The sequence below is a fragment of the Callospermophilus lateralis genome, chromosome 5 (assembly GCF_048772815.1).
Source record: "Callospermophilus lateralis isolate mCalLat2 chromosome 5, mCalLat2.hap1, whole genome shotgun sequence".
Taxonomy (NCBI): domain Eukaryota; kingdom Metazoa; phylum Chordata; class Mammalia; order Rodentia; family Sciuridae; genus Callospermophilus; species Callospermophilus lateralis.
In genome coordinates this window covers 34,876,371-34,902,594 of record NC_135309.1, presented here as the reverse complement: position 1 = coordinate 34,902,594, position 26,224 = coordinate 34,876,371, and the positions used below count along the sequence as shown (strand labels likewise).

Here is a 26,224-nt window from a genome sequence, read left to right as displayed (position 1 = left end):
AAAGAAATGCTCCTTTGCAGGCTCAGTGTTGCATCCCTATAATCCCCACTCTGGAGGCTGAGGCAGCAGGATTACAGATTCAAAGTGAGCCTTATCAACTTAGTGAGGCCCTAAGTAACTTAATGAGACCTATCAAAAATTTTTTAAAAAGGGGCTGGGGAATTAGCTCAGTGTAAAGTGCCCCCTGAGCTCAATCTCCACTACCAAAAGTAACCATTTTTTAAGTGAATAATTCAGGGACGTTTAATACAGTATTCTCTTAGTCTCTCCTCATTTAGCTCTTTTATTTCCTCCTTCTTGACAAGGGTTTCAAGATTAACATATTGGTTTATTTGATATTTCCTGTGTAACTTCTGCATGTGGTCTGGCCCCACACATTTGGCATTTCATGGCTATTACATCTGCTGCCTCAGTGAAAACATCTAATTTAACATCTTTTGTTCATGGATTATGTCCTGTGACCTTATAAAAGCCCTGTGAGATGGGAACTATTGTCCCTCTTATACAGGCAAGGAAACTATGAGAGGAGAAGTGGCTTAGTGATGTCATGCTGGCTAGGATTTAAGCTCTGTCAGATCTGTCCAGTAGCGACATCAGGGTTGCATCCACATTGATATGAAATGGTGGCCACAAAGGCCTCCCTCCCTGCGAGCTCTTTGCTGGGTCCCCACCTACCTCTACCCACTGAATTATTCTAGCAGTACCTGATTTCCTCAAGGGCCCTCAGGACCAAGTCTCACAAATCATAGTGGAAGGTTATCTGAAGACAAAGTAAGAACATCTATGTCCCTTCTTTGCTGATGAGCAGGTGGCAGGGGCTACCCAAACCCCAGAGACCTCCAGCCTGGCCTGAGCCAGGTACCAGCTGTAGCAGGAAGTCCTCTGCTAGCAGAGACAGATCAGGCCTAGAGAGCAGCATTGAGCACTGGAAGTCTGTGAGGGGACAGGAGAGGCGCAGAGCCTGTGCTCCCAGAGGGAAACAGGAGAAGATACAGAGCCTAAAGTAGTAAGCCCTTCAGGCTGAGGCACTCCGTCTGTGCAGTCGTGTCACCTGCCTCCTGGTGCCATGCCTCATAGCGGGCTCTGAAGGTCTATAGGATGGAGGTGCCTGGAGCAGCATTCAACTTCCTCAAACTCTGATGTGGCTGAGGATGAAGGCCAGACGCTTGGGTGGACAGTTGGTGTTGGGGACCACTAACATGGGCACTATTTTCAAGGAGTGGCCCTCGAACTCCCAACTAACTCCTCTTCTTGCCTTCTATTTTCAGGAAACCCCAAAGGTGCGATGCTCACCCATGGGAACGTGGTGGCTGATTTCTCAGGCTTTCTGAAAGTGACAGAGGTGAATAAAGTAAATTTACTATACAGGTGTCTCTTGAGGACATCCTCAAATCAGTTTTATTGTTTTCTCCCCCCTGCCCCCCGATACAATCTGGGCTGCCTACCATTCCCAGGCATGAGTTTCTGTTCTCAATAGAGCAACCTCACTTTTAAAGCCCCTTTCAACTCCACTTTTAAAACCCCTTTCAAACACTGAATCAATCCATACCTGACAAACACTTAATTGATTTATTTTTTTTAATTTCTATTAGTTATTGATGGACCTTTATTCATTTATTTGTTTATATGTTTATGAGCCACACTTGAACCCAGTGCCTCACACATGCTAGGCAAGTGCCCTACCACTGAGCCACAACCCCAGCCCTTAATTGATTTCTAAGAGCACTAAGATACTGGAAAGAAAAGTTTGCAAACCTATTTTGCCTTTTTAACCTCAAAAATTGAGATAGCTGTGCTTTTGAATGTGTACCTTTATTCAGCAAGTAGCCCGTATTAACTTGGTTTTCAAGTAGGTCAGGGTTTAATTCAGTCATTTTGTGTTTAAGGACTCCTAGAGTCTGAGAAACAACCACAACTGCCAATTTATAAGGCTGTACTTAAAGGTAAACCTAAAATCATAAAAGCTTGAGACCTTGGCCTGACAAAAGCATGTTAGTGTTTTATAACCAGCTAAGAAAGGAGAATCCCCAGTGTGGGGAGTATGCTCTGCAGTTTCCTTCAGGAGAAAGGATGGTGCCTTTTCATAGAAGTTAGGCCTTGTCTCCACTGTGGAGACATCTCTCTCCAGATAATAGTGTGGAGCCTGCCTATGCCCCAATCACATACTTTGATAGACAACTGTGAGAGATGGTTGGTGACTGAGCAACATTCCCAGGGTTTGTCCAAACTGGTCCAAAAAGGCAGCCCAGAAGAGCCAAACTGCCCGGCAAAGGAAACCCTCCTTGTTCAGGCCCCCACCTGGCCAGAGCAGCCCTTGTCCTACCCTTAGTCTCACCTGTGTTGGAGGGCTGCAACAGGACTTCCTGTCAGCTTTACCCTTTTAGGCCTCCATCCCTGGCTGTGGCTTGAGAAGCCAGTTTCCGCCACCTGGTTTGGACTTGGCCTTGTCTCCTCCTCTGTCCTGGGCTCTCTGGGCCCCTTTCTCTGAATAAGGACTAGGAAGTGCTGACAAGCCAAGCCCCCAGGAGACTGGGTAAATGTGGTCTGGGGCAGATCCCACAGTTGTGGGGAGGAAAGGGAGAGAGCCAGGCTGGCGCCGACTGACTGCAAGTGAGATGCAGGCCCTTCCCTGCGGAGCCCAACTCTGCTGGTTTATGTGTGCTTCATTTGGCTCTTTGCTTCTGCAGATAACCTAGACCCACTGGCGCTGCGACCTAACACTTCGCTTCCTATGCTGCCCTGTCTCTCTCTCTTTTTTCTCTGCACCTTTCCTCCCTCCCCCCCACCCTCTCATTTTCTCTCTCTCACATCACTCTGTCTTCACACCCTCCATTCCCTTCCCTTCCCTCCCTCCCTGTTCGCCCCTCCAGGACCATTTCTCTTTAATGTTTTATGACTCTCTTGTTGTCTTCCTGTCAGTGTTTCTTTCCTTTCTGTCTCCCATGCCCGTCACCTGCAGAAAGTGATCTTTCCGAGACAGGACGATGTGCTCATCTCCTTCCTGCCTCTGGCTCACATGTTTGAGAGAGTAATCCAGGTAAGACGCCCACCTGACTGACTGGGATTTGCCTGGGCTCCTTCTGTTTTCTTGCAGAGTCAGTGGGCTCCCACTTGTGCGGATGTGCACTTTTCCTATTTGCCTTTAGCACACATGTTTGAGCGAATGGTGCAGGTAAGGCCCTGGCATTAGAGAGGCACAACCCATGCCTAGAACCCATAACCCTAACAGGATGTCATTTGTTACTGGTGTTATCCAAAAGCCCTATGCTCAGAAGGTACCACAGGGGTCAGAAGGGTCCAAGGACCTTGGTCACCCCATCAGTTCTCTAGGGAAGACCCAAGCTCATAACATCTGCTCTGAGAGCATTGCAACTTTGCAGACATTTGCTTTACCATCCAAGCTCTGTGTCGCGTACCACTCCATGTATGGCCAGCACACTCCTGTTTCACGACTCTCATAACTCACAAATTCCTAAAAGAGAGAACAAGCTGTAAAGAATCAAACTGTCACAGCTCCTCAGGCTGCAGACGGGGACTGGTAATAGCTTGAGTCTGAGTCAGGCCTGTGGGGGTAAAGAGAGTGAGGGGAGGAATCCATATGTGATTTGGGGACAAAGAATTCTCCATGCATGTGTCACTCAAGGTTCCAGCCTATAAGTAAACTACATCTTTTAATCCTTTCCGATTTTGCCTTGGGAGAGATCTGGCATAAAAAGTCAAGCTTTCCAGCTTTCTTGGCCTGAATTAGAATGCCAGTAATTACTGTCAAGTAGTTTTTTAACCCCGGGTAAAGTGACCTATGCATTCTTAACCTGTAAAGGAGGTGGTTAGGAATATTACTTCACTTGTAGGGATGCTATAAGCATTAAAGACAGGAGCACATATAAGGACCCTGATGTGCTCTTAGTCCCACTAAGAAATAGTCAGACTCCCTCTTATTTACCCTCCCACCAAACAGCATCCACAGCCAACTTTAGCAGTAGCTCTAGTACATGTGGGGATAACAAGTCCTTCCATCATTGCAGAGATATCCCTGGGAAAATCCACATAGTCCAGGATCTGAAATAGACCCATTAATAAGCTATACATATCTCAAAAAGACCTAGTTTCCAGCATTGGGCAGTGGGTGTGGGGGTAGGCATCCATGAAAATGGCTATTTTGGCATCTCCCCAAAGCTCAGAATCCCACTCCACCTCCTGTGCCTTCTCCCTGCATCTGAGTGGGACTTAGTGTGAAGATATGGGATGGGGAAGTCATTCAGATAGCATTCTTTGTGTCTTGTGGCAGCAGCCAGAGCTGGGTTTGGGTTGTGGGTGCCCTTTATGGAGTTTGGGATGCTCTGGATTGCGGCCAGGAGTGACCTGCCCATCCTAATGGACTCCTGTCCTCTCCTTCCAGTCTGTTGTCTACTGCCACGGAGGGCGCGTTGGCTTCTTCCAGGGAGACATCCGCCTTCTCTCAGATGACATGAAGGCTCTACGGCCCACCATCTTCCCTGTGGTCCCACGACTGCTGAACCGGATGTATGACAAGGTAAGCCCTGGGGGAGCCAGGCTGAGGTGCTGCTTATCTGCTTATCTAGACAGTCTGTCCTGAAAGAAGTTGCTTCTTTGCATGTATTCCCCAACTCTTTTTTTTGCTTTTCATTCTTTAATTTTCTTCCTCTTCTCTAAAATCTTGGTTGGGAGGCATTATTTTAGGAAATTCCATTTCACAAGATGCCCAGACTTTGGCAGAGTTAACCTTCAGCTTGATGTCACACATTCAGTGACCTTCTGCAGGGGTATCATGGAGCGTGGCTTTTCTGATGGCCAGCCTGGGCCTTCTTTCTTGGGGACATGTCTAAGGAAAGGCCTTCAGACCCTGACAGATGTTTGCAATGTGTGTTCCTCAGATCTTCAGCCAGGCAGACACTCCATTGAAGCGTTGGCTGCTGGAGTTTGCAGCCAGACGCAAGCAGGCGGAAGTCCGGAGTGGAATCATCAGGAATAATAGTATCTGGGATGAACTCTTCTTTAATAAGATTCAGGTAAGAAATGAGCAAGAATGACATCTGTGTCCAGTGGGTGATCTTACAAGAGAACTAGAGAAGTTCATCCCAGTAACCTATAATCTTCTAGAATAATAACTCATGAAATAAACTTTTATTTAAACTTTTATCTTACAATTAAAGATAAACTTTTATCTTACAATTAAAATTTTAAATGACCCATGGTTAAGTAGTTCTCTTGACCTCCACAGGCATCAGGGTGACCTTGGCCTTGGATAGTCTAGTACTGCTTGATACTGCTCCATCAAGATGCTTCTAGAGTCTGAAGATTCTCTTGCCTTTCAGTGTCACCCTGGCCCCATGGGTTTTTCAGCAGCACCAGCTTCTAGCTAGATGCTCAGGAATATTCTTTTCCTTTCCTGTTTCGTGTCCCTTCATCCTCTCCAAACCAGTCCAATCCAGAATTGCACATTTCTGTATGTTTGTATGAAGCCTTCAAGCTCTGTATTACCCAAGGAATCTCTAGCAAATTAGTAGAATTACTCATTTTTTTCTTACTATTCTATTTTTAGCTATGAAAATTAATATTTAAACTCTTCTGGCTCAACTTACAGAAACAAAGTGTTTTAAGTGTTTTTTGTCTTCTGTAGTGCATAGTAAATAAAGCATTGTATTGATTTATACATGAAAAAAAGATAATGTCATTAAAATGGATGTTGGAAGAAATTGCCCTAAGTAATTGTTTTGGTTGCTTATGAATGATGGAAGAGTGAGAGAGTAGCTCTATATTTTAAGGAAAGGAGAACCAGTATCACAGAATGCCACACAGACTAGTACCACTTATCTTAATAAACAAAAGAGTTGATCAAGGACCTATGGGTTTAGCACAGTATTAGAGTTGTTGCCTACCATGTACAAGACTCTGGGTTCCATCCTCAGCCCCCTGCCAAAAACAATGTTTGGTTTTATCATGGGTTAAGTTGTGTAATTGATTGGGTGTATCATTTGCAAGGGGAAGGGACTTCATCAGTTCATGGTCTTCTCTTTGTTCAAAATCCTAGCATCCAGTTGAATATTGGACCTGAATGAGGTCCACATGGGCAGGACACCATCTCAGGTATCACAAATGTTGGCAGATTCTTCCCTCTTCCCACAGGCCAGTCTTGGTGGACGTGTTCGGATGATTGTTACTGGAGCAGCTCCTGCATCACCAACAGTCCTGGGATTTCTCCGGGCAGCTCTCGGGTGCCAGGTATTGCCTTGCATGTCCTTACATGGGGGCAGAGGGATGTGCATCAGGGATGAGATCTATTTTACCCTCTACTATACAGAAAAAAATCCCAGGAACAAGATTTGTGGGATAGATCTCCCTTTTCCAAGGATGCAAAAAAAATCCCAGAGCCATTTAAAACCAGGATACCCTTGCCCTATTCTGGAAACACATATGTATGCACTCTGAAAAATTCCTTTCCCTGAGCCCTTGGAAGGTTTTTGCAAAGGACAAAGGGATCAGATAAAATATGTATGAATCATCAATGTGCCAGAGAAGCTGTACCCCACCTGTTCCACATCTCTGCATTCTCCAGCTCACAAAATATCTTCCCAGTGTCTTAGAAAAGGAGCAAAAGAGTGGGGATGAAAACACAATTTTATGTTATTTGAGTCAGTGGTATTGTTATCTCTAAAAATTTACTTCTTCATTTGTCCATTCGATTAGTATTTATTAATTTATTACATATGCAGGGTATTGTAACATGGTTGTGGCTTATGGGTTTCAAGTCAAGTAAATATGTCTGTTTCATAATTGTGCATGACTATATACTTGTGCTTTAGAAGCCGCACAGTTCTTAAACTATCCTCCTATTCCACATGGCATTGGACCTGTTCTAAAGGCAGGCTTTCCCATGTGGTGTATTCTTACAAACAAGAAGGACTCTGGAGGTGAAGATCTTACAAAGACAAAATTAAACATGGAGTGAATTCTGAAATGTGTATCTCTAATACCCATTTATCCAAATAAAAAATAGAGTCAATATTTGGAAACAGGCCAGAAATCTTTATCCCAGTCTACATAACATTAACTACTAAGTGTCTGTGAAAAAAAGTAGCACTATTTTTAAGCAAATGAGGCTATGATTGTTGTCTGTATTCAGCTTTCCCTGGAATTACCTGCCTCCAGAGCACCTTCCCTTGACCTTCCTTACCAGGAAGCAGCCCAATGGTCAGTGGGATGTTAGGTGACTAAAAAGGGCAGCCAGTCAGTTCTGGGAAGGTGTGCCCACAGTGATTTTCAAGTTTTTCTTGAAGGTTTATGAAGGTTATGGCCAAACTGAGTGTACTGCTGGATGCACCTTCACCACACCCGGGGACTGGACTTCAGGTAGGATGGGCTAGAGGTGTGGGAACAGCTTGCAGGCCACTGTTACGAAAACAGCAGGATCTAAAACTCCCTCCTGGAAATTGAGTTTGCATGAGTCATTTAGGGAAAAAAATATAATCTTTTTCTGGTACATTATAAGTATTTGTAATTACAAAATTCACTTTTTATAATATACATACCATAAATCTATCAATCACTTTCCCCAGTAAATTCCCTTTCCTTCTCTCCTGCTCCTCCCTTCTTCTTATTGCTTGTTCTGTTCTACTGATCTCCCTTCTATTGTGTGTGTGTGTGTACACACACACACACACACACATACACACACACACATATACACATGTATACATATATGCGTACACACACACACACACACACATACACATACACACACAGGGATTGAACCCAGAGGCACTATATCACTGAGTGACATTATCAGTTCTTTTTATTTTTTGAGACAGGGTCTCACAAAGTTGCTGAGGTTCTTGCTAAGTTCCTGAAGCTGGTCTCAAATGTGTGATCCTCCTGCCTTAGCCTCCAAGCTCACTGACATTATAGGCATGTGCCACTGTACATATCTTATTAATATTTTATTTTTTAAAATGTTTTTTAGTTGTAGATGGACACAATACCTTTATTATTTGTTTTTAGTTTTATGTGGTGCCAGGGATTGAACCCAGTGCCTCACATATGCTATGCAAGTGTTCTACCACTGAGCCACAGCCATAGGCCCTCAGCTTATTAATATTTTAATTGGTGCATTATAATTATATAAAAAAGTAGAATTCCTTGTGACATAATTAAACATGGACATAGCATAATTTGGTAGAGATTTTGTTCTCCAGTATTTTCCCATCTGCCTTCCCTTTTTCTCAACCTCCTTCCTCTGCTCTATTGGCCTCCCCTCTATTCTTCTGAGAGAGAACTGTTTCTTTTCTGAGTCCTTTTGGGAAATATGGTCTCCTGTGATATTAATATCTAGAAGGCAGTGGTACCTTGGTAAGGAGCAGTTCCCCTCCACACTCCCATTCTGAGGAGATTTGTCCCTCAGGTGTGTGGGTAGTAGGTCTGTGATAGGTAGCCCATCTATCCTTCACCAGATTTAGACCAGATACTGGAAGAAGCTGAAAAACAACAAATCTTCAGGATAACAACTTCCTCTGTGAGCCTAGGCCACTGTTTGTGCCTGCGTTTGCTCAACTCCAAACTGGAAAATTGGGGATGATGTACATGCAAGAAAAATATGCTTATAAATATAACATTATTTTCAGACTATAGTCTGTAGAAACATGATAGGTGGATCCTAAACAAAATCATATGTAGCCAATCCAAGTATGGAAGTTTTATATATTTTTAAATTCTGTCTCTTTAAACTCTAGCCAGATAAAGCCCATTTACAAAAAATATTTTTATTCCTTGTAGTTGGACACAATACCTTTATTTTATTTATTTTTAAGTGGTGCCGAGGATTGAACCCAGCACCTCATACATGCTAGGTGAGCGCTCTACTGCTGAGCCACAACCCCAACCCCAAAGCTCATTTTTTTATGGTTGTTCCTTAATCACTCTGTCACTAGCAAATCTTCAGGAATCATCTTTAGAGGTCTTGGCTCACTAATTTTTTTTTCTTATTGGTGCCATCATATTGGCAAATCACTCTCACATATCCCCTTGCTTTTGGACACTTTCCTTCTTCACTCTTATGTCATCCTCTACATTTTCCATATATATATATATATATATATATATATATATATATATATATATTTTTTTTTTTTTTTTTTTTGTAACAGGGAATGAACCCAGTGGCGCTTAACCACTGGAAGGATCTTGCTAAGTTACTTAAGTCCTCACTAAGTTGCTAAGGCTGGCTTTGAACTTACTATCCTCCTGCCTCAGCCTCTAAAGCTGTTGGGATTACAGGCATATACCACCGCACCTAGCCAAAATGTTTGATTTTTATTCCTTTGTACCTTAAAAATCAATAAAGCTATTGGATCTGAGGGAGTTTGATATCTTTGTATAGTACTGTAAAAGGCTCAGCGGCCTTTCTTTTAAAAGAGAAACCAAAGTGTCACTGCTTGTTTTTCATAGACTAGTTTACTTTTCTTTCAGGACCTTGGCTAGCACCTGCCGTAAAAATCCTTCAACTTAAAACCACAAACAATGACTAGAAAATAACAGATACAATTAGGTGGTTGGAGTATATATAAGACCAAGAAAATCTGGTATCTCCCCACTCTAAGAGGGTGAGTTACCTCATTCCAGTTGTTTCTTCCTTTTTTTTTTTCAAAGCATCATGTGTAGACCAGCAGCAGCAACATCACTCACCATGGTGCCTTTAAGAGTTGTAGGGTCTCATGCCTCAACCCAGACCTACTGAGTCAGAACCCACTTTTTAACAAAATTGCTAGGTCCTTTCTATGCACCAATAAACATGTTAGTGGCTAGAGGAAAAACAATGATAGTTGTATTGTATAATCCCCAAACCAAGATGCGTGATCTGACAATGTGGACAATGTTTTAATGTGGACACTATTTTAAAAGCTCCTGACTCCCTCCCTTCCCAGGCTCCTGTGCAGGTTGGTGCTAGATGTGCCTGTCTCTCTCTTTTAAGAATCAAATGTAAAATGAAGTTCCAGGTGGAGGTTGGCCTTTGCTTTCTCCCGAACTTTGTTTTATCATCAGTGCTTGCCTGTGACAAATACCTTTCTAAAGCTGCTTTGGTTTCGATCCATAATTCCCCACTTTGACCACTTAGGAGTTTTACAGCCAAGTGGAGCATTTTCAGTGCTGAATCAGATCTGAACACTGATAAGTGCCATCTTACTCTGGTGTTCTAGGGCATGTGGGGGCACCTCTGCCCTGCAATCATATCAAGCTTGTTGATGTGGAGGAGCTGAACTATTGGACCTGCAAAGGAGAGGGAGAGGTAAACTTAAGGATATAGCCATTCATGTCTGTGAGTAAAAACAAGCAAATAAAAATAGTAGGAATGAAATTATTTTCCTTTCACCTTGTATATACAGTCATTGTAATTGATTAATTTGACTTCAAACAGGCCCCTTTGCCGGGACTGAGTAGGTCTAAATCAATATTTTGAACTCTGAAAATTTGTTTTAAAATCCCCTGTTTTTTTTCCTAACTGTGGCCTGGCCTGCTTCTGTGTAATCTGTTCCCAGAAGAAACATGGCCATGTACAAATAGACCAGATGGGGTGGGATGAGCTCTGTGCTTGCTCATTCCATGGGAGGGGTGGGAGAGCTGACTGCCTGGTAATGAAACAAGCATCTTTGGTAGAATCAGCCAATCATCAATATCTGTGAGGACACCCCACTGAGTGTCACAAAGCAGCCTATGGTCAGGGCCAATGGGGCTCTTGCAGAAGAGATGGCAGAAGGAGAAGGGTAACCAGAACAGGGGGGAACATGGGGAGGACCCTGCTTGAGAGAAGACAAGGAACAGTTTAAAAGACAGAGAGAGCTGACAAGTGTTCGGTGTCCTCTGTTCCCATCACTGTGGTTTATACAGTGGTTTTCCTGGTGGGTAGCATTCCTCATTCTCCCTATGCCTGGTGACGGCTTCTCATTGCTGGCATTCATCATACTGTGGCTGAGAGAAGCCATGGCGTTTCACCCCACAGATCTGTGTGAGAGGACCAAATGTGTTCAAAGGCTACTTAAAAGATCAGGACAGGACAAAGGAGGCCCTGGACAGTGACGGCTGGCTTCACACTGGAGACATTGGGAAATGGCTGCCGGTATGTGTGTTTAAAATCATGGCACTCCAAATGTTCTGGTGGTGGGAGGTTATGTGATCTGGAACCTTGAAGCAGATATCTTCTCCACATCTTCCTTGATAGATAGTCTTACAGGAACACCTGTGGGATTGAGAGGTTCTTCTTTACCTGCCCCCAGAGCTTCATTTTCTTTTCCTCCTGATGAAGGCAGTGAGGGACCTGTGTGGGAGGGTACAGCTGGAGTCTTTAACTCCCTATCCTTAGGTTTCCGTTAAGTGATCTGCTAAGGTGTGGAATCTGATGGTGGAGTAGAAGAAGGGAGATGTCTGGGAGATCTGAGAAGTGCTTGGAGCCGAGAGGGAGGATGCCTCAGTTCCTCTGACTCTGCCAGCAGTTGCTCTTGTCACCTTGAGCAAAACCCCATCCCTCTCTTGGGCTCCACAATGACACACTTATAGAAAAGAGAGGAAGCCTTCATGGCATTCTTTGGTCATGGTCCACAACTTCTATCCAAGACAAATTTGCCTTGTTCTTTCATTGTTTAAACTGGAATAGTAACATTAGTTGCTGTGCTGAGGAACAAATGAAAATATCTATAAAGCACTTAGGACAATACCTGGTACATAGGAGATACTTTGATGGATGCTTTGACTAGTAGAAGGCTCTGCTGCCAACATGGAGATCCCTTGCCTGGTGCAGCCCAGTCAGGAAGGCTCTTCAGTGTCTGGGAAGTTTTACTAAGATTTGAACTGGACATTCAGGCATATGAATGATATAGATTCCTGTCTGGACCCTGTGGACTGGCAGGCCAGTTTGCCCTTGCTTGGATCTATATGCTTCCCTTAAGAAACCCTCATGCGTGGGGCAGACAGGAATTTATGCCCAGTGTATGCTCTGGGCCAGGGACTCTGTTCGAGGACACATATATTTTTCAGCATTATCCAGCCCAATGTGATGGGCATGAGCAGGAGAACATATACCTGGGGAAAGGCAGGGGAGGACAGGTGCCTATTGGACCCAAGTCTCAGAATAAGCCTTGATCTTAGAGGAAAGGAAAGAGTGAGAAGCCCAGGCTAGAGTAGAGATATGAGGAAGGGTATAAGGCAAGCAGTTCCAACTGAAGGCCCACGGGTATGGGGGAAGAGAGGCCAATGGGTCCTGTTCACCTGCAGAGGGCAGACTGTCTCATCAGCTATGGAATATCAGCCTTCAGGGGCTCTCGCTTGCATCCACACCTTCCAAAGCCCTGCACTTCATTTTATATTAGAAGCCTCTCAAAATTGTAAAAATTCAGAGTCCCACAAAACTTAGATATGCTGCTGATGTCCTGAACTTGAATGAAATCACCAACCCCACAGGGTATGGTGAGAGGCAAGCGAATCCGTTCATGTGAAGCTCCATGCACTCCAACACAGCCAAAAACAGCAGGCAGGAGGCCTGTGAAGTCAGTTTCCAAAGTTTTTATTTTTAAATGATGGCTGAATTTTAATTAAAATTGTTACTATAACAATTGAAATAAATATGTATTCTTTCTAAATTTCTCATGTAAGACAACCATGCCGTCCTGGCATAAGTTCCACTTAACCATGATATGATTTTCTTCATATTGTTTTTCTAAAAATTGAGTTTGGCCTTTCTACTTATACATTTGATTGGTCTGCAATTTTCCTTTTATATACAACTCTATTATGGTTTTTGAGAGTAGCCTGTAATTTCTTTTTATGTACTATTCTATTATGAGTTGATGAGTATTTTGATACATCCCTTTTCCTGTGTTTTGGAAGAGTATATGAAAGGTTTGAATGTGCCATTCTTGAAATTTAGGTAGAAATTATCTATAAAGACATTTGCTTTGGGGTGAGGCTGTAGCTTAGTGGCAGAGCACTCGACTAGCTTGAGTAAGGCACTGGGTTCAATCCTTAGCATCACAAAGAAATAAACAAATACAAGTTCTGAAACATTTTTTAAATAAGACATTTGCTTTCAGAAATCATTATTTTATAGCATTAGATAGATCAAGGAAGAGGTATAGTTTTCTAATTTAGAAAGACCTGAATTCAAGTCCTGATCCCCCTGCTTCCTAACTATGGCTTTGGGAGAGTTACCTGAACTGTCTAATCCTCATCCCACCTGTGAAACTCCCAGCTCATGGGGTGCAATGAGAACCAAAGAAACCAGTTTAGGAAAAGCAATTGATGTCCACCAGGGTTTTGAGCAAAACAGGGCCTGCTTATTTTTTGTCTTCTAGAGGTTACTCTGGCTCTTGTTAGCTCAAACAGATCGAGTGGGGACAGAGTATATGCAGAAGTCTGGTTAGGATGTGGTTTTGATGGGAGGAGGCAGTAGAGAAGAAAGGGATTTATGAATGAGGATGGATGAGCCTGACAGCTAAAGATCCAGGAGAGGCAAATATCAAGGCCAGGTCCAGGTTTGGGGCTCGGTGGCTGGAACAGTTTTGAGGAGCTTCATGTAGGATGTGTTACATCCTGCTGGAAAAACAGCCTAATTTTTGAAGCATTCTGAGAATAGTGAGGTTCTGGGAGGTCTGTATAAAAGAAGTGGAGATCTTAGACAGATGTGGGAGTATCCAAGGAAGAAGATAGGAAAGTGAGTACTCAGGACTCAACAGAGCTCCAATGTCACAGCAGGAAGGAGCAACTTGGGGAGGGGGTCTGCGGGGTAGGGAAGGGCAGAGTTGAGGGACTCTGTCTTGAGGGTATCATCTTCTTAGGAAGCTGTTTGTCCAACTCCACAGGAGGGAACTCTTAAAATTATTGACCGGAAAAAGCACATATTTAAACTTGCTCAGGGAGAATACGTTGCACCTGAGAAGATCGAGAATATCTATATCCGTAGTGAACCTGTGGCACAAATCTATGTCCATGGGGACAGCTTAAAGGTAAGGCTACCCATGCTCCATCCCTTTTGCAAGTATGGGACTGCTGAAAAATCTAAATTAAATTTTAGTTTCCAGTCAGACACCAGGATCCACCTAAACAAGTCCTTTCTAAAGAAGAAATCTTGATTACTTGTAGTTTGGTTAACTGCAGTTAGGTCAAATAAATTTTTTGCAGTAGCAATCATAAACATGCCCACTACTTTTAACTTATGTTCCACTTACTTCCAAGAGAGATTTTTGAGATGAGATGCAAAAACAAAATTTTATAGATAAATGGGTATAGTATTACAAATAATGGTACTGATGATAATATATTTATTAAGATTAAATTATTTACAGGGGTTATACTTATTTTACCATTGTTATTATTTAGATCATTAACATTCTATGATATCAAAGTTATCAAATGTGTTCTGTGTTGTCATTGCATGAATATAAGTAAATATTAAATTATTTTTGAAGAAATACCATTTGAATTTAAATGAAGTTTTTTATGAATGAATTTTCATTAATTTAAAAATTTCTAAATGGTCTTAACCGTGGGAAACGTGTTTTGGATCATAGAATTTGTTTCATAGAATTCTTTGATTAACATCAAAAAAATATGCAGGTTTAAGATTGGCATGAGAATCAAAGTTGGGATATCAGTCTAATTTTACTGATTCTTGATGTTCTTAAATATCCATCATATCAAATGTAGGGGGATATATCAGGAAATGAACAGTCAAGAATTTGTGATATATTAGAGAAAATGTTTTATAACATGAGAGAATGTTTCATAAGCATATGCTTATTTTTAGAAAAGGGTGGAGTCGAGGATACCAAGAGATTATTTTTAATGCTGGATCACAAATAACCACTTTAAAAGCTTTGGTCATGATTATGTTTTCCTTTGGTGTGGGCATTGTAGGCCTTTTTGGTGGGCATTGTAGTGCCTGACCCTGAAGTCATGCCCTGCTGGGCTCTGAAGAGAGGAATTGAAGGACTATATACCGATCTCTGCATAAATAAGGTCAGTATCTTAGGGCTGTTTCCTCAAAGGCTGTTGAGTGTTTTATGATGCCACATAAGAAAAGGACAGAAAAACTCAAAATTTGAACACAGACGGAATTTCTAATATTACTTTATATACAGTGGAAATCCTAAACCAGAGGTTTGTTTTTTAGTTACTATTGAAGAAGTTCATGTTTCTTGTTGGAAATTTGACCAGCTATTGGATTTTAGAATCAAGAGACATCGCTTATCCAGCCCTGTTGTGTTACAGCCCAGAGGACAGGCCAGGGAGGAAGTGACTCTCCCAAGGCCACGCAGCTGACAAACAGCAGAGTCTGATGCAAGCCCAGGCTTTCTGACTCACTGACCATGCACTCTTCAAATGTGATTTTTATATGTTCTGGGTTTATAGAGATAGTCATGGAATTGAAACAGGAACACAGTTCTTTCTGCTAGAGCATTGGCCATTCCCACCTTCCTGAAACCTTCTCATAGCACATGTTGGAGGAGGACTGCTGCTCTCTGACCTTAGCATTAGCCTTTCAAATCTCTTGGTCTATTTCTGAGCAGCAGCCATATACCCCCACCCCACCCCAGGCCCTGGGCTCATCTGGGGGCAGCAGGAGTCACCAGGCTGACCAACAGGCTGCTTTAAAATTAAAAAAAAAAAAAATTCCTTTTTTTTTTTTTTGATCAGTCACTGAGCCTGTTTATGGCCACTCCTCTGGCCATTTGCAGCCCTTTTTTGTCTGATGCAAGGTAGTGATTGAGACACTGCCAGGGAACAACACCTAGATGGGCAGGTGCAAGGGATCAGATGTCTGCACCATCACCAGTTGCTCTTTACTCAAAATATGTTGTTTCCTCTATGCCCATTTCAAAATATGTTCTTATAATTTTATTTCTGTGATTTTAATTCAGGAGCTGAAGAAAGCCATTTTGGAAGATATGGTAAGGTTAGGAAAAGAAAGTGGCCTCCATTCTTTTGAACAGGTAACTATTACCCTCCCTACACTCTTTATAGCCCTTTAGTTAGTGATGAAAATTAAATTAACCCAGTGGCAACTCTGACCTAGATTTCCTTACCCTTTATGGTGTGGAAGCCAGCAGGCTGTGTACCAATGGACCCCTGAAGGCCTGTTTGGGTTGACTACAATAGCTGCTTCCTGAATTAAAATAGGTCACTGGACAAGTGAGATGGTGCTTGTTCTCATAATCTCATGCGTTCATAAGGCTGAAATATTACCTCCACTGTCACTAGTAGATCATGTGTACCTGGTCTGTTTCCCAAGATGCCTATAATACTAAAGACCAGAGTCCTATATTATTTTTAATTTTATGGGGACTGTCTTCTTGGCTACAGTGGGTACGCTTACTTGCTAAGACATTGGATAGATTTGGGTCTTCCCTCAGGCCATTGATATCTGTCATCTAAGTGTGCTTTCTACAAAGAGGAAGAATGTTTAAAGAGAGGACAGGCAATTCTATAAGACATTTACTCTTTGCAATGTTCTTACTATAACTGAGCTCATAAGCATGTACATGATACATGTACATGGTACATGTAAGTACTTACATGTACCATTTATATAACCTCCTTTGTCAAAAATTCAAGGAGAAAAATTCTCTAAAATCATAACATCTTGATTTAAAATTGTTCTTTGTATTTAAAATAATTATTTTTCACAAAAATGAACATCCTGTAAGGATTTTTGTTTCCTCATATTGTGGGGGGTCTGCAAGGTTTATGAAAATTCTAAATTTTTGTCTGTTTATTTGATGATAACCTAGAAACATTTTTTAAATGAGTTTTAAATATAAAATTCTTGTAATGTATTGATTTGCAGTTAAAAGACATTTTCACCAGGCTGGGATTATAGCTCTGTGGTAGAGTGCTTGCCTAGCACATGTGAGGCACTAGGTTTGATCCTCAGCACCACATAAAAAGAAATAAATAAAATAAAGGTATTGTGTCCATCTACAACTAAAAAAAACATTTTTAAAAAAGCATTTCCACCAATCAAGATTTTAGTGTCTTAATTTCAAACTGAGGGAATCTAAACATATTTTCAGGATCTAAGAATATTGCTATTTCTCTCTAAATGGATAAATTAAACATCTGTCAGTATGTTTTTAGGACAATTAAATCCTGGACAAATCTTGAGGCATTCAGGCAAGTTACGTTTATTTTTCTAAATGGAAGGTCAATTTGGGGTGCATAATCATAATTTAAATTTACAAATTTTATAGAACTAATTTCATTGCCCTACCTTGATGGGGAGTTGTGTTACTGGATCACATGTGACCATGTAGTCCATGGGCCACAAAGGAGTGAGTGGTCTCAGACCCGGTTGGTCTGGGCTTCTGTCATAATTTGAAGGGCAAGCTGTAACCCCTCTAGAAACTCTCTTGTAGTCATCCTTCCACATTAATAAGGCCTGCACGCCCTCTGCTGGCATTAAGATGCATGACTTCCCCACTACATAAGAACCCTCCCAGGCCATCCAGATTCCTTTTCACAGAAAATCAATCAATAATCTCTTAAGATTGTGCTTAAAAGGGACCTTTGATTAAGTTTCCAGTGTTAATAATTGCTTGGTTAGGTCCTTTACTGAGAGGACATGTTCTTGGCTTTCCACATGCCTAATACAGTTTCATCTGTCTTCACCATGGTAACCTCAAATACAGAGCTGCCATGTGGCATCCCTGAGGGTCTTTAGTTATATTGCCAAGGTTGTCACCTCCAGGTTTTCTCTGTTCCCCTTCTCCTTGTTCCTCAGCCTCCTTCCCACCACACTCTCAGCTGACTGTAGGAGAGCAAGCACCAGGCCTCAGGCCTGAGGAGGGTATGCTCCCGGTGGAGAGCCAAAGCTCAGCCCAAATTTTTTCAGTTAATCCATAATCCATTGTCAGCTTGTCCTAGGACTTTTCCCTCCTCAAAAATGAATGGTCAGTGAAGGCTTAACTCTAAACATACACATGCAAACAGCCAAGTCCAGAGTTTTAATAATTTATTAAAAGCTTTTAGAAGTTCAGATTTTCTGGGAGAGGTTAATTCCCATTCAACTTTAAACTACAAAAAAAAATTTTTTTTTGATATACTGTAAGAATCACTTCCAAAACCATGCAATTCCTCAAATTAGGCCAATCATTATTAATTTATAGAGAGCTTTAGAAGATATATTTTAATGAGTAGATAGAAGACATTTATAATAATTGTATCAATTTATAATTATTATATCAATAATTAAAATATGTAGGTGAGGGGCTGGGCATGTGGCTCAAGCGGTAGTGTGCTCGACTGGCATGCATGCGACCCGGGTTCGATTCTCAACACCACATACAAAGATGTTGTGTCTGCCGAAAACTAAAAAAAAACAAATAAAAAATTCTCTCTCTCTCTCTTTAAAAAAAATATGTAGGTGACTGGGAAATATTTGAGCATATTTAACATCATGATTAATAATTTTCTTGATATTTATGTGCCTTATGAATTTGCATAGGCAATATGAACTATCGGTGAGTAATAGATTTCTTGAATTCTAACTAGTGAAGCCCTCACTGGGAATATTTTACTATATTTCCTCCCACTGAATTGATTACTTACCTAGTCAATTTGCCTTTAACTCAGAAATGATCATTTTCCTAATTCATTTAAATGTTTTATCTTTTTTCTTTATTGCTTCTCTCCTAAATTATTCACTCTGTTTATTATCTACTAGCCATGTTGCATTAAAGTTTTCATTGAGTGATACCTTTGAAAAAATTAAAATATTATATTCCTTCAAAATTGTGAAAAGCTCATGCTTTTATGAGTTGACATAAAAATTGGGAAGCCTCTTTCATAGCATGTTTAGCTTTATTGGAGAAGAAGGATTCTCATGCTTTTTTTACAGGTTCACAATTGGGCAGTTTGGTTCTTATTATAGAAAATTGTTTTACTTCTGAAAAAATAAAAAACTATTGTTGAGGCCCACAGCTAAGGTCAGTTAAATGACTGGTTCAACTCATTTTTCCCCCACTTACTGACCAGACTTTTTCTTACTTAAGCAGATTTTATAGGTATTTTTATAGAAGAATTGAAATGGACTCAAGTGTAGGTCAGACTCAAGCAAGGACTGGCATCCTGACAGCAGGGTTGTTCTAATCTACTCACTGAAGGACTGAAATGGGAGCTGAGTTTAGGCTGCTTGTTTGCTTGGCCTTTGCAAGGTTGTATTTGATGATATAGTCTGTTCTCAGGCAGAGCTATTTTGCAGGCAGACAGGTTGAATTGCAGATATCCCACTCAATCCCTGTACCAAGATTTGTTGCAGAGAGCAAAAATTTGTGGCAGATTTTCAAAATGTACCTGTTTCCATTCTTCAATAAAAATACCTATAAAATCTGCTTAAGTAAGAAAAGTCCTAAGATCTAAATAGCATTATGTAGCTCTCCCTACAAAATTCATCTTCCCTGTACTGTATATTTTATAGATTGTCACTGCCATATTTTCAGAGGTGTTTACCCTAAATCCCAGTAATGAGCATAGATCCTTGTCCCAATGACACAGTGCTTTCCATATGCTGTTGGGAATGCAGATGAGCTGAAATCCAGGCTGCGTGGACACTGTAGAAATTATATCTTGACTTGTGTGTCTCCTTTTAAAAATTATGTTATTAATTGATGAGCAAAAGAAGGAGAGGAGATGCTTTACATCTACTAAGGTCTTTATGTGATATTGTTTCTATCAAAAGAGGACTTTTGGACTGTTCGTTTTTCTTATTGACAGTAAATATGAGCTATTATACTACATCACATAAATTAATATGGAATTAAAAGTTACTTGAAAGCCTCTAAATTACTTTAGATTATGTTAATGTTTTCTGCAAGCTAATTAATTTTGTCACCAAATGGTGATTTCCAGACTTTTCAAAGTAGAAGTTAAATGACATCTTGTACCGAAGTTGAGCAGTACTGCCATTGTTGGTACCCTGCTTCTCCCTAACCACTTAAGTACCTTGCCTCTTCCCTCCTCCATGCTACCTCCACTGTCTCTGCCTCTCCCCCACCTCCTCCCACCACCCTTCCCCATGTCCATACCTGCTACCTCTCTATACCCACATCACACCCCCCCAGGATGACCTCTGTAGACTCCATCCTTCTCAGTATACCAAACTTCCCTCTTGGGACCTATTTCCAAAGAATTGCACATGTCCTAGGATGATTTATGCCTGATAACAACCAGGGTTCAAAAAATAACATCCCTATTCCTGAACAAATGCTTGCTTCTTTGAGTAAAAAGCACAGGGAGAGTTTGCAAACAAAATGTTCTTTATAAGAACTTTAATTAATTTCGAAATTCTTCACTATACCAAACTTTAGCCAATAGCCTCAGATTTCCAGCTATTAACGTTGGAAATCCAAGCAGGAATCCTTTCCACAAGTGAGGTGAAGTTAGTTGGCTGCCTGTCATGCTAGCTGAATTTTTAGCATAATGTTTGTTCAATGACTTAAAAGGCTCCAAATGCTGTTTTACTGAAGTATGCTACTCTAAGACAAACATGTATCCTTCGTTTGAACAAATATCTTAAGAGATAAAGATGAATCTGATTTATTAATGCTGTACTCATCTGAAAAATTTCACATTCTTTAGGTACATATAGGGGTAAAAATGGCAGAATCTGTTAGAATTTTTTATGGATCATCATAAGTTCAAGGCAAGCCTGGACAACTTAGCAAGACCCCTTCAAAAATAATAATAATTTATAATAATAATAATAGATGGGAGATTAGTAGAGTAAAGCAAACAGGTGGAGGGAGGAGGGGAAGGAAAGGTATTAGGAATGAGATTGATCAAATTTTGTCAAGTGCATATGACTATTGCATAATGAATCCCACTACTATGTGCAATTATGATTCAACAATAAAAAAAAGTTTTTTAAAAAGGGCTAGGAATGTTGCTTCGAAGCCGAGCAACCCAAGATTCAATCCCTAGTACCAAAAATTAAAATTAAATTAATGAATGTATTGAAGAGTTTTCTGAGCAAAAAATGCTTTGTTATCTTTAAATACCCACCTGCCGGGGTAGCAGACTATTAGCATCAAAGAGTTTGAAAACAGTGATTGAAATTCCTTGCATACATTGATTTTTTTTTTAAATAAGCTCTTTTCTGAATTGTGTCTTTGGGCTTTTTGAACTGTTCTCATAGGACAGTGGCTTTGGACACAGTGACCTCTCACTCTTCTTCCCATGGCTTCTACACACTTTGATTCCTCTCTGCTCCATAAGTCACTCCTTTACTCTCTCAAGCCCAGGCTGCATCTCTAAAACATGTTCAAATGTTCAAAGTCCATTTTATCTCAGAAGCATGTAAGTCTTAATATGAACACTTGATCTACCCACCTCTCTCTGTTCCTCCTCCGGTTTTTAACATTGTATTTTCTCAAGCAGAGATCTAGAGTCATTCTGACCTCTCTTTCTTTACTACTTACCCAAACCAATAAACCAATTGCAAATGCTGCCTTTCTACTCCAAAGCTGACTTCTACCCCCACCACCAACTTCACAGCCCAAACCACAATCTGTCTTGCCTGTTGGCTGGTCTTCCGTCTTCCACTCTTCCCCTACTTCTTTCTTAATAGAGTAATCTTTCGAAAGAGCCCTTCTGATCCTGTTTCTTAATACTTAAAATTGTTTAAAGAGTCATGTCCAAACTCCCTAGCTAGTTGTATTGCTCCTTTATGGTTTGACCAGTTAACCTCACAAACCCTATTTCTATGCCTCAGCCTACACTGGGAGTGTTCCAGATATGTGTTGGCCCATATTGCCTCTCTGAGTACCTTGCTAACCACGGACCATATAGCAGGCACCCTCTCCCCTTGCTATCTTCATCTGTCTAAAGCCTACTTATCCTTCAGAGTTTAACTCAGGCATCCCTTTTCAGTGAATCCCACCCATACATGGCTTAGGTGATATATCAGAAATGCAGTCACTTCAGGCATGGTGGACTCCTGTGGTCCCAGCAACTCAGGATACTGAAGCAGAAGGATTTCAAGTTCAAGGTCTACCTGGGCAACCGGTGAGACCTTGTCTCAAAATTAAAAATAAAAGGGCTGGGGATTTAGCTCAGTGATAAGAGTAACCCTGGATTCATCTCCAGTACAAAAAAAAATTAGAAATGTAATCAACTCTAACACACTCTCCATTCTGGTTTATCTCCACATTGGTTTATTACCTCATAGTCACAAAGTGGAAGCTGTAGGTTTGGACATTGTCCACCTTCAAGAAAAGAAGGAAAATTGGTGTAGATAGCCATTTTATTTTTTTTTAGAATTTTTAATATTTATCTTTTAGTTTTTGGCGGACACACTATCTTTATTTGTATGTGGTGCTGAGGATCGAACCCAGGCCGCACGCATGTCAGGCGAGCATGCTACCGCTTGAGCCACATCCCCAGCCCTGTAGATAGTCACTTTAATAGCAAAGCAAAACTTTTCCTTTTTCAATAGCCAAAAACAGATCTCATGGCTCTCCCTTAGATGAAAGTGTAGCTAACAAATCAGGGAACAGGACTGTAATGATTGACATAGCTTGTTTTGGTCCCAAACCAAATCATGGTTCTATTATTGTAGAAGGAGTGGGGAATGGGTACGTGGAAGCAACCATCTGCTTGCCATCAGTATCCCTCTCTGTGCTGTGCCCATAGTAGTTGTATCATACTGCAGTATCTCTCATTAGATTATAAACTACATGTGGGCAGGGATTGTTACTTAGTCTTCTTTGTATTCCCAAAGCCTAACATGGTACCTGACACATAGTAGTCGCTCAATAATTATCACTTACACAAAATGATGAATGAATGTAAGTGTGCATTTAGAGCATATATTTTTATTTAATTCTTTGAAGTCTGCAGTATAGCAGTTTGCAGCCTTGATTAAATATCACCACTATTTAATGATATGAGTGTATCATATCAACAAAATTACTGAATTTGGGTCCAGTTGTCAGGACGTAACTACTTAGTGATGGTGTCACTTCAGGGTTCACCCTACCCAAGCCCAGAACATTAGACTTTCAAAGAACTGACCATGAGCTTTCCTGCTTGAGCTGCACATGAGAGGAGCCTAACCATGCTCTCCCAGATCAGTCCTTCCATCCTGTCCAGTCCTCATTCTGCTTCACAAGGATACTGAATGAGGAGGCTTGGGTTCTGCCTCATCAGAGTAGGTAATGTGGACACTGTGATCTCTCCATGCCTCCCCTCTGGTGACATAAAATTCCATGGTGAAGCTTGTTTTTCACTTGACCTTATCATATCCCCCCAGACTTTATATTCCTCCTGTAAATAGCATCTTTGACTTTAGGCAGCCATCGAAAACAGAAACCTGGGAATCCCAGAGGTTGCCTTCCTCTCGACTCTTCTTGCCAGTTTATCTCTGAGTGGTTAGAATTGCTTACTCATCTCTGTAGGCCTTTCACTCCTCTCCCATGAGTTGCCTAGTCCTTCTGAAGAGTTGCCCTGCTTCCAGTCTGCACTTTTTCACAAACCACCTTCCCATTTCTCTTGGAGAGATGGTACTAAGGTGTGTGTTCAGCCCTGCCATTGCTCTTTGTGAAAGACTTGAGCTGAGCGAGTTACTTCAAAAAACAAATAGAAGAGCTTTACTCAACCTCCATGTACCACTTCAGTACCACTCTATAGAGTAAGGTTGGGCTCCTGCATAAAGTGGCCCATCTACCACTTCAACTTCATCCCCCACTTTACCTATTTTATACAAGAACAAGAAACCCCTTGGATTTCCCTTCTTATGCTCTGCCATTTCTAACTGTCCCGCAACCCCCGCCCCCAGCTTTTTTCTTGAGGCTGCCTCTACCTATTATGCCCTTCTCTACCCACCTCTTCCCCTTTGCTGGTTGACTATTACTCATTTTTTTAATCCTCACTGAAATGGGAAGTCTTCCCTGATGCTCCTCCCTCTCCCCTTCCATTTACTGAACTCTGAATGTCCTTCATCCCATGCATACCATGCTAATAATTGCCCAGCATCTCTCTGTCTGCTCTGCTGTATGCAAATGTGTGCTCCCTGTGGGTGGGTATGTTCATAATACCTCTTTGTATCCTCAGTACCTGGCACAGAGTAAGCAACCAATTCACTTCTGTTGACTGGCAAAATAAGAAGGAAGGGGGGAAATGGCTTTCAGATACATCAAATGGGCTGAAATTTTTTGACTGAGCATAGTGTTTATCAACACATCTGTCTGTTCCTATATACCTGTTTACTTTCACCATGTATGCTCTTAATGCTGTGTTTTGTTCCTGTTAAAGATGTATTCTGCATTTGATTTTTAGGTTAAAGCCATTTACATCCATTCTGACATGTTCTCAGTTCAAAATGGCTTGCTGACACCAACACTAAAGGCTAAGAGACCTGAGCTGAGAGAGTACTTCAAAAAACAAATAGAAGAGCTTTACTCAACCTCCATGTGAAGTTCAAGGAAAGTTCTTCTCAGTATAATGGACTGTGCAGCAATATTATAGTAATTCTTGAAAGTTAACGAGTAAAAATGACACAGCTGGGAAAGAATAAGCACCTGATTTTATGACTGAGCCTTTTCCTGTCCCAAGAGGTCTTTAACAATATTTTCTCTATCATCACTGAGTACACTTTATTTTTATTAAAATTATATTGTAGCAAGCTGCTAAAAATATTGCAAATGGCAATGTAAAAATTAAGACATTTTCTCAAGAACTGTGTACCACTAAAAGTAATATATTCTCAATGTTCACAGAACTATTAAACATAAAGGAAAAGCATAACTGATATTGTACTTAATTATTTGTGGAATAATAACCAGATACAGCAAATATCTAGGCAATGTCTACCTCATTCAACAACTGATTATCAAAACTACAATCAAGTCAGACTTAAAAATTAAAATGATATGTATAGAATCACACTAAAACATGATAACTCATTATTCATGATTTCAGATTTGTTAAACATGACAATCCTTATTGAGGTGGAAGTTTTATCTCTGATTTTTACTTTTATTCATGAAAAATTCAAATTCAGATATTCTATTATATGATAATCATAGAACAACTTACAAAGATCTTTCAATGTTTTCTCATTTATTAATGTCATTAAGATATTGAAGAACTACCTATAAAAAATGTAATGTAAAACTATTCAAATATAGTTTGCACATATTTGTGGATTTCTTACCATAATGAATTCTAAAATCTGTTGACTCTATGATGAACAGACCCTTGGGGAAGACTTAAAAAGAAACATGGAGTTTCTTTTTCAGAGTGAGGAGCAGTAATATACCTAATACTTCTTGCTGCTGGGGCCTTTCCCTCTTCCATTTACCAGGCCTGGGAAACCAAATATGGCTGCGATTCTGAACAGTTTCACTTTCTTTCAATAAATCAAGGTATAATATGGGTAGAAGTGGATGTTATTTCCAAAGAAAATAATTTCTTAATAACAATTTTGAAGAACCTCTTTAAAATGCCCTTAGGTCCATCATAATTGCCACTACTAGTGGCACGATTCCATTCCCCGAATCTTTGAATGCTCCTTAGTTTAACCATAAAACTTGTTTTCTTGAATTATGTATTTGGATACACCCTGTACCTAGGTGCCAAGAATCCATATGACAAAAACCCTGATTTCCTGGGTAGCACATCAGTTCCAAGCTATGGAGTGCGCATCTGAAAAAAGGCACTGTTCCTAGGAAAGTGTTTTTCTTCAGTAGGGATAGTACTCTGAAAAATGTACAAGCAATTCATATGCAATTTATGTGTGTTAATTCAAAATATGTGCTCAGTGTTTCAGGGCAGAAACTCCTTCCCCTGGAGGAAGTCCAAACTCTGAATGAGTGCTGTCAGTTAAAAACTGCATAATCATAGGGGTCTACTGGATGAATCCACATCAGTGCTTGTACACTTACATTTAAGTCTTGTCAAAAGTAGACAACAGCATCATTTGATGTATTTATTCAGTTTTTTTTTTACATATTTCTTGGGCATAGTCTTTCTGAAGACATGCAAATTTGGCTTTTAATAAATGAGTTAGTTCTATGCACATTGTTATTGTTTTTTTTTTTTTTTTTTTTTCTTGTTACTGGGGATTGAACCCAGGGGCCCTTTACCTCTTTATTTTTTATTTTTGAAACAGGGTCTCACTAAGATGCTTAGGCCTTGCTCCCTTGCTAAACTGGCCTCAAACTTGTGATCC

The 26,224-nt window shown here is 40.7% G+C and overlaps 1 protein-coding gene across 2 annotated transcripts in view; it reads left to right on the top strand.

The window, feature by feature from the left end:
- Acsl6 (acyl-CoA synthetase long chain family member 6) overlaps positions 1 to 24,992 on the top strand; it is a 38,009-nt gene extending 13,017 nt beyond the window's left edge. Inside the window, exons 9-20 of one of the 2 annotated variants that reach the window (XM_076855757.2) lie at positions 1,269 to 1,342; positions 2,960 to 3,037; positions 4,400 to 4,534; positions 4,896 to 5,030; positions 6,148 to 6,243; positions 7,299 to 7,371; positions 10,212 to 10,300; positions 11,012 to 11,128; positions 13,863 to 14,006; positions 14,917 to 15,018; positions 15,921 to 15,992; positions 24,331 to 24,992. In XM_076855757.2, the coding sequence (XP_076711872.1) occupies positions 1,269 to 1,342; positions 2,960 to 3,037; positions 4,400 to 4,534; positions 4,896 to 5,030; positions 6,148 to 6,243; positions 7,299 to 7,371; positions 10,212 to 10,300; positions 11,012 to 11,128; positions 13,863 to 14,006; positions 14,917 to 15,018; positions 15,921 to 15,992; positions 24,331 to 24,468 (1,253 nt within the window). In that variant the 3' untranslated portion in view covers positions 24,469 to 24,992. Of the gene's footprint in view, positions 1 to 1,268; positions 1,343 to 2,959; positions 3,038 to 3,094; positions 3,173 to 4,399; positions 4,535 to 4,895; positions 5,031 to 6,147; positions 6,244 to 7,298; positions 7,372 to 10,211; positions 10,301 to 11,011; positions 11,129 to 13,862; positions 14,007 to 14,916; positions 15,019 to 15,920; positions 15,993 to 24,330 lie in introns of both variants that reach the window. The other variant, XM_076855758.2, reaches the window with a different exon arrangement.
- Positions 24,993 to 26,224: the final 1,232 nt, after the last annotated feature.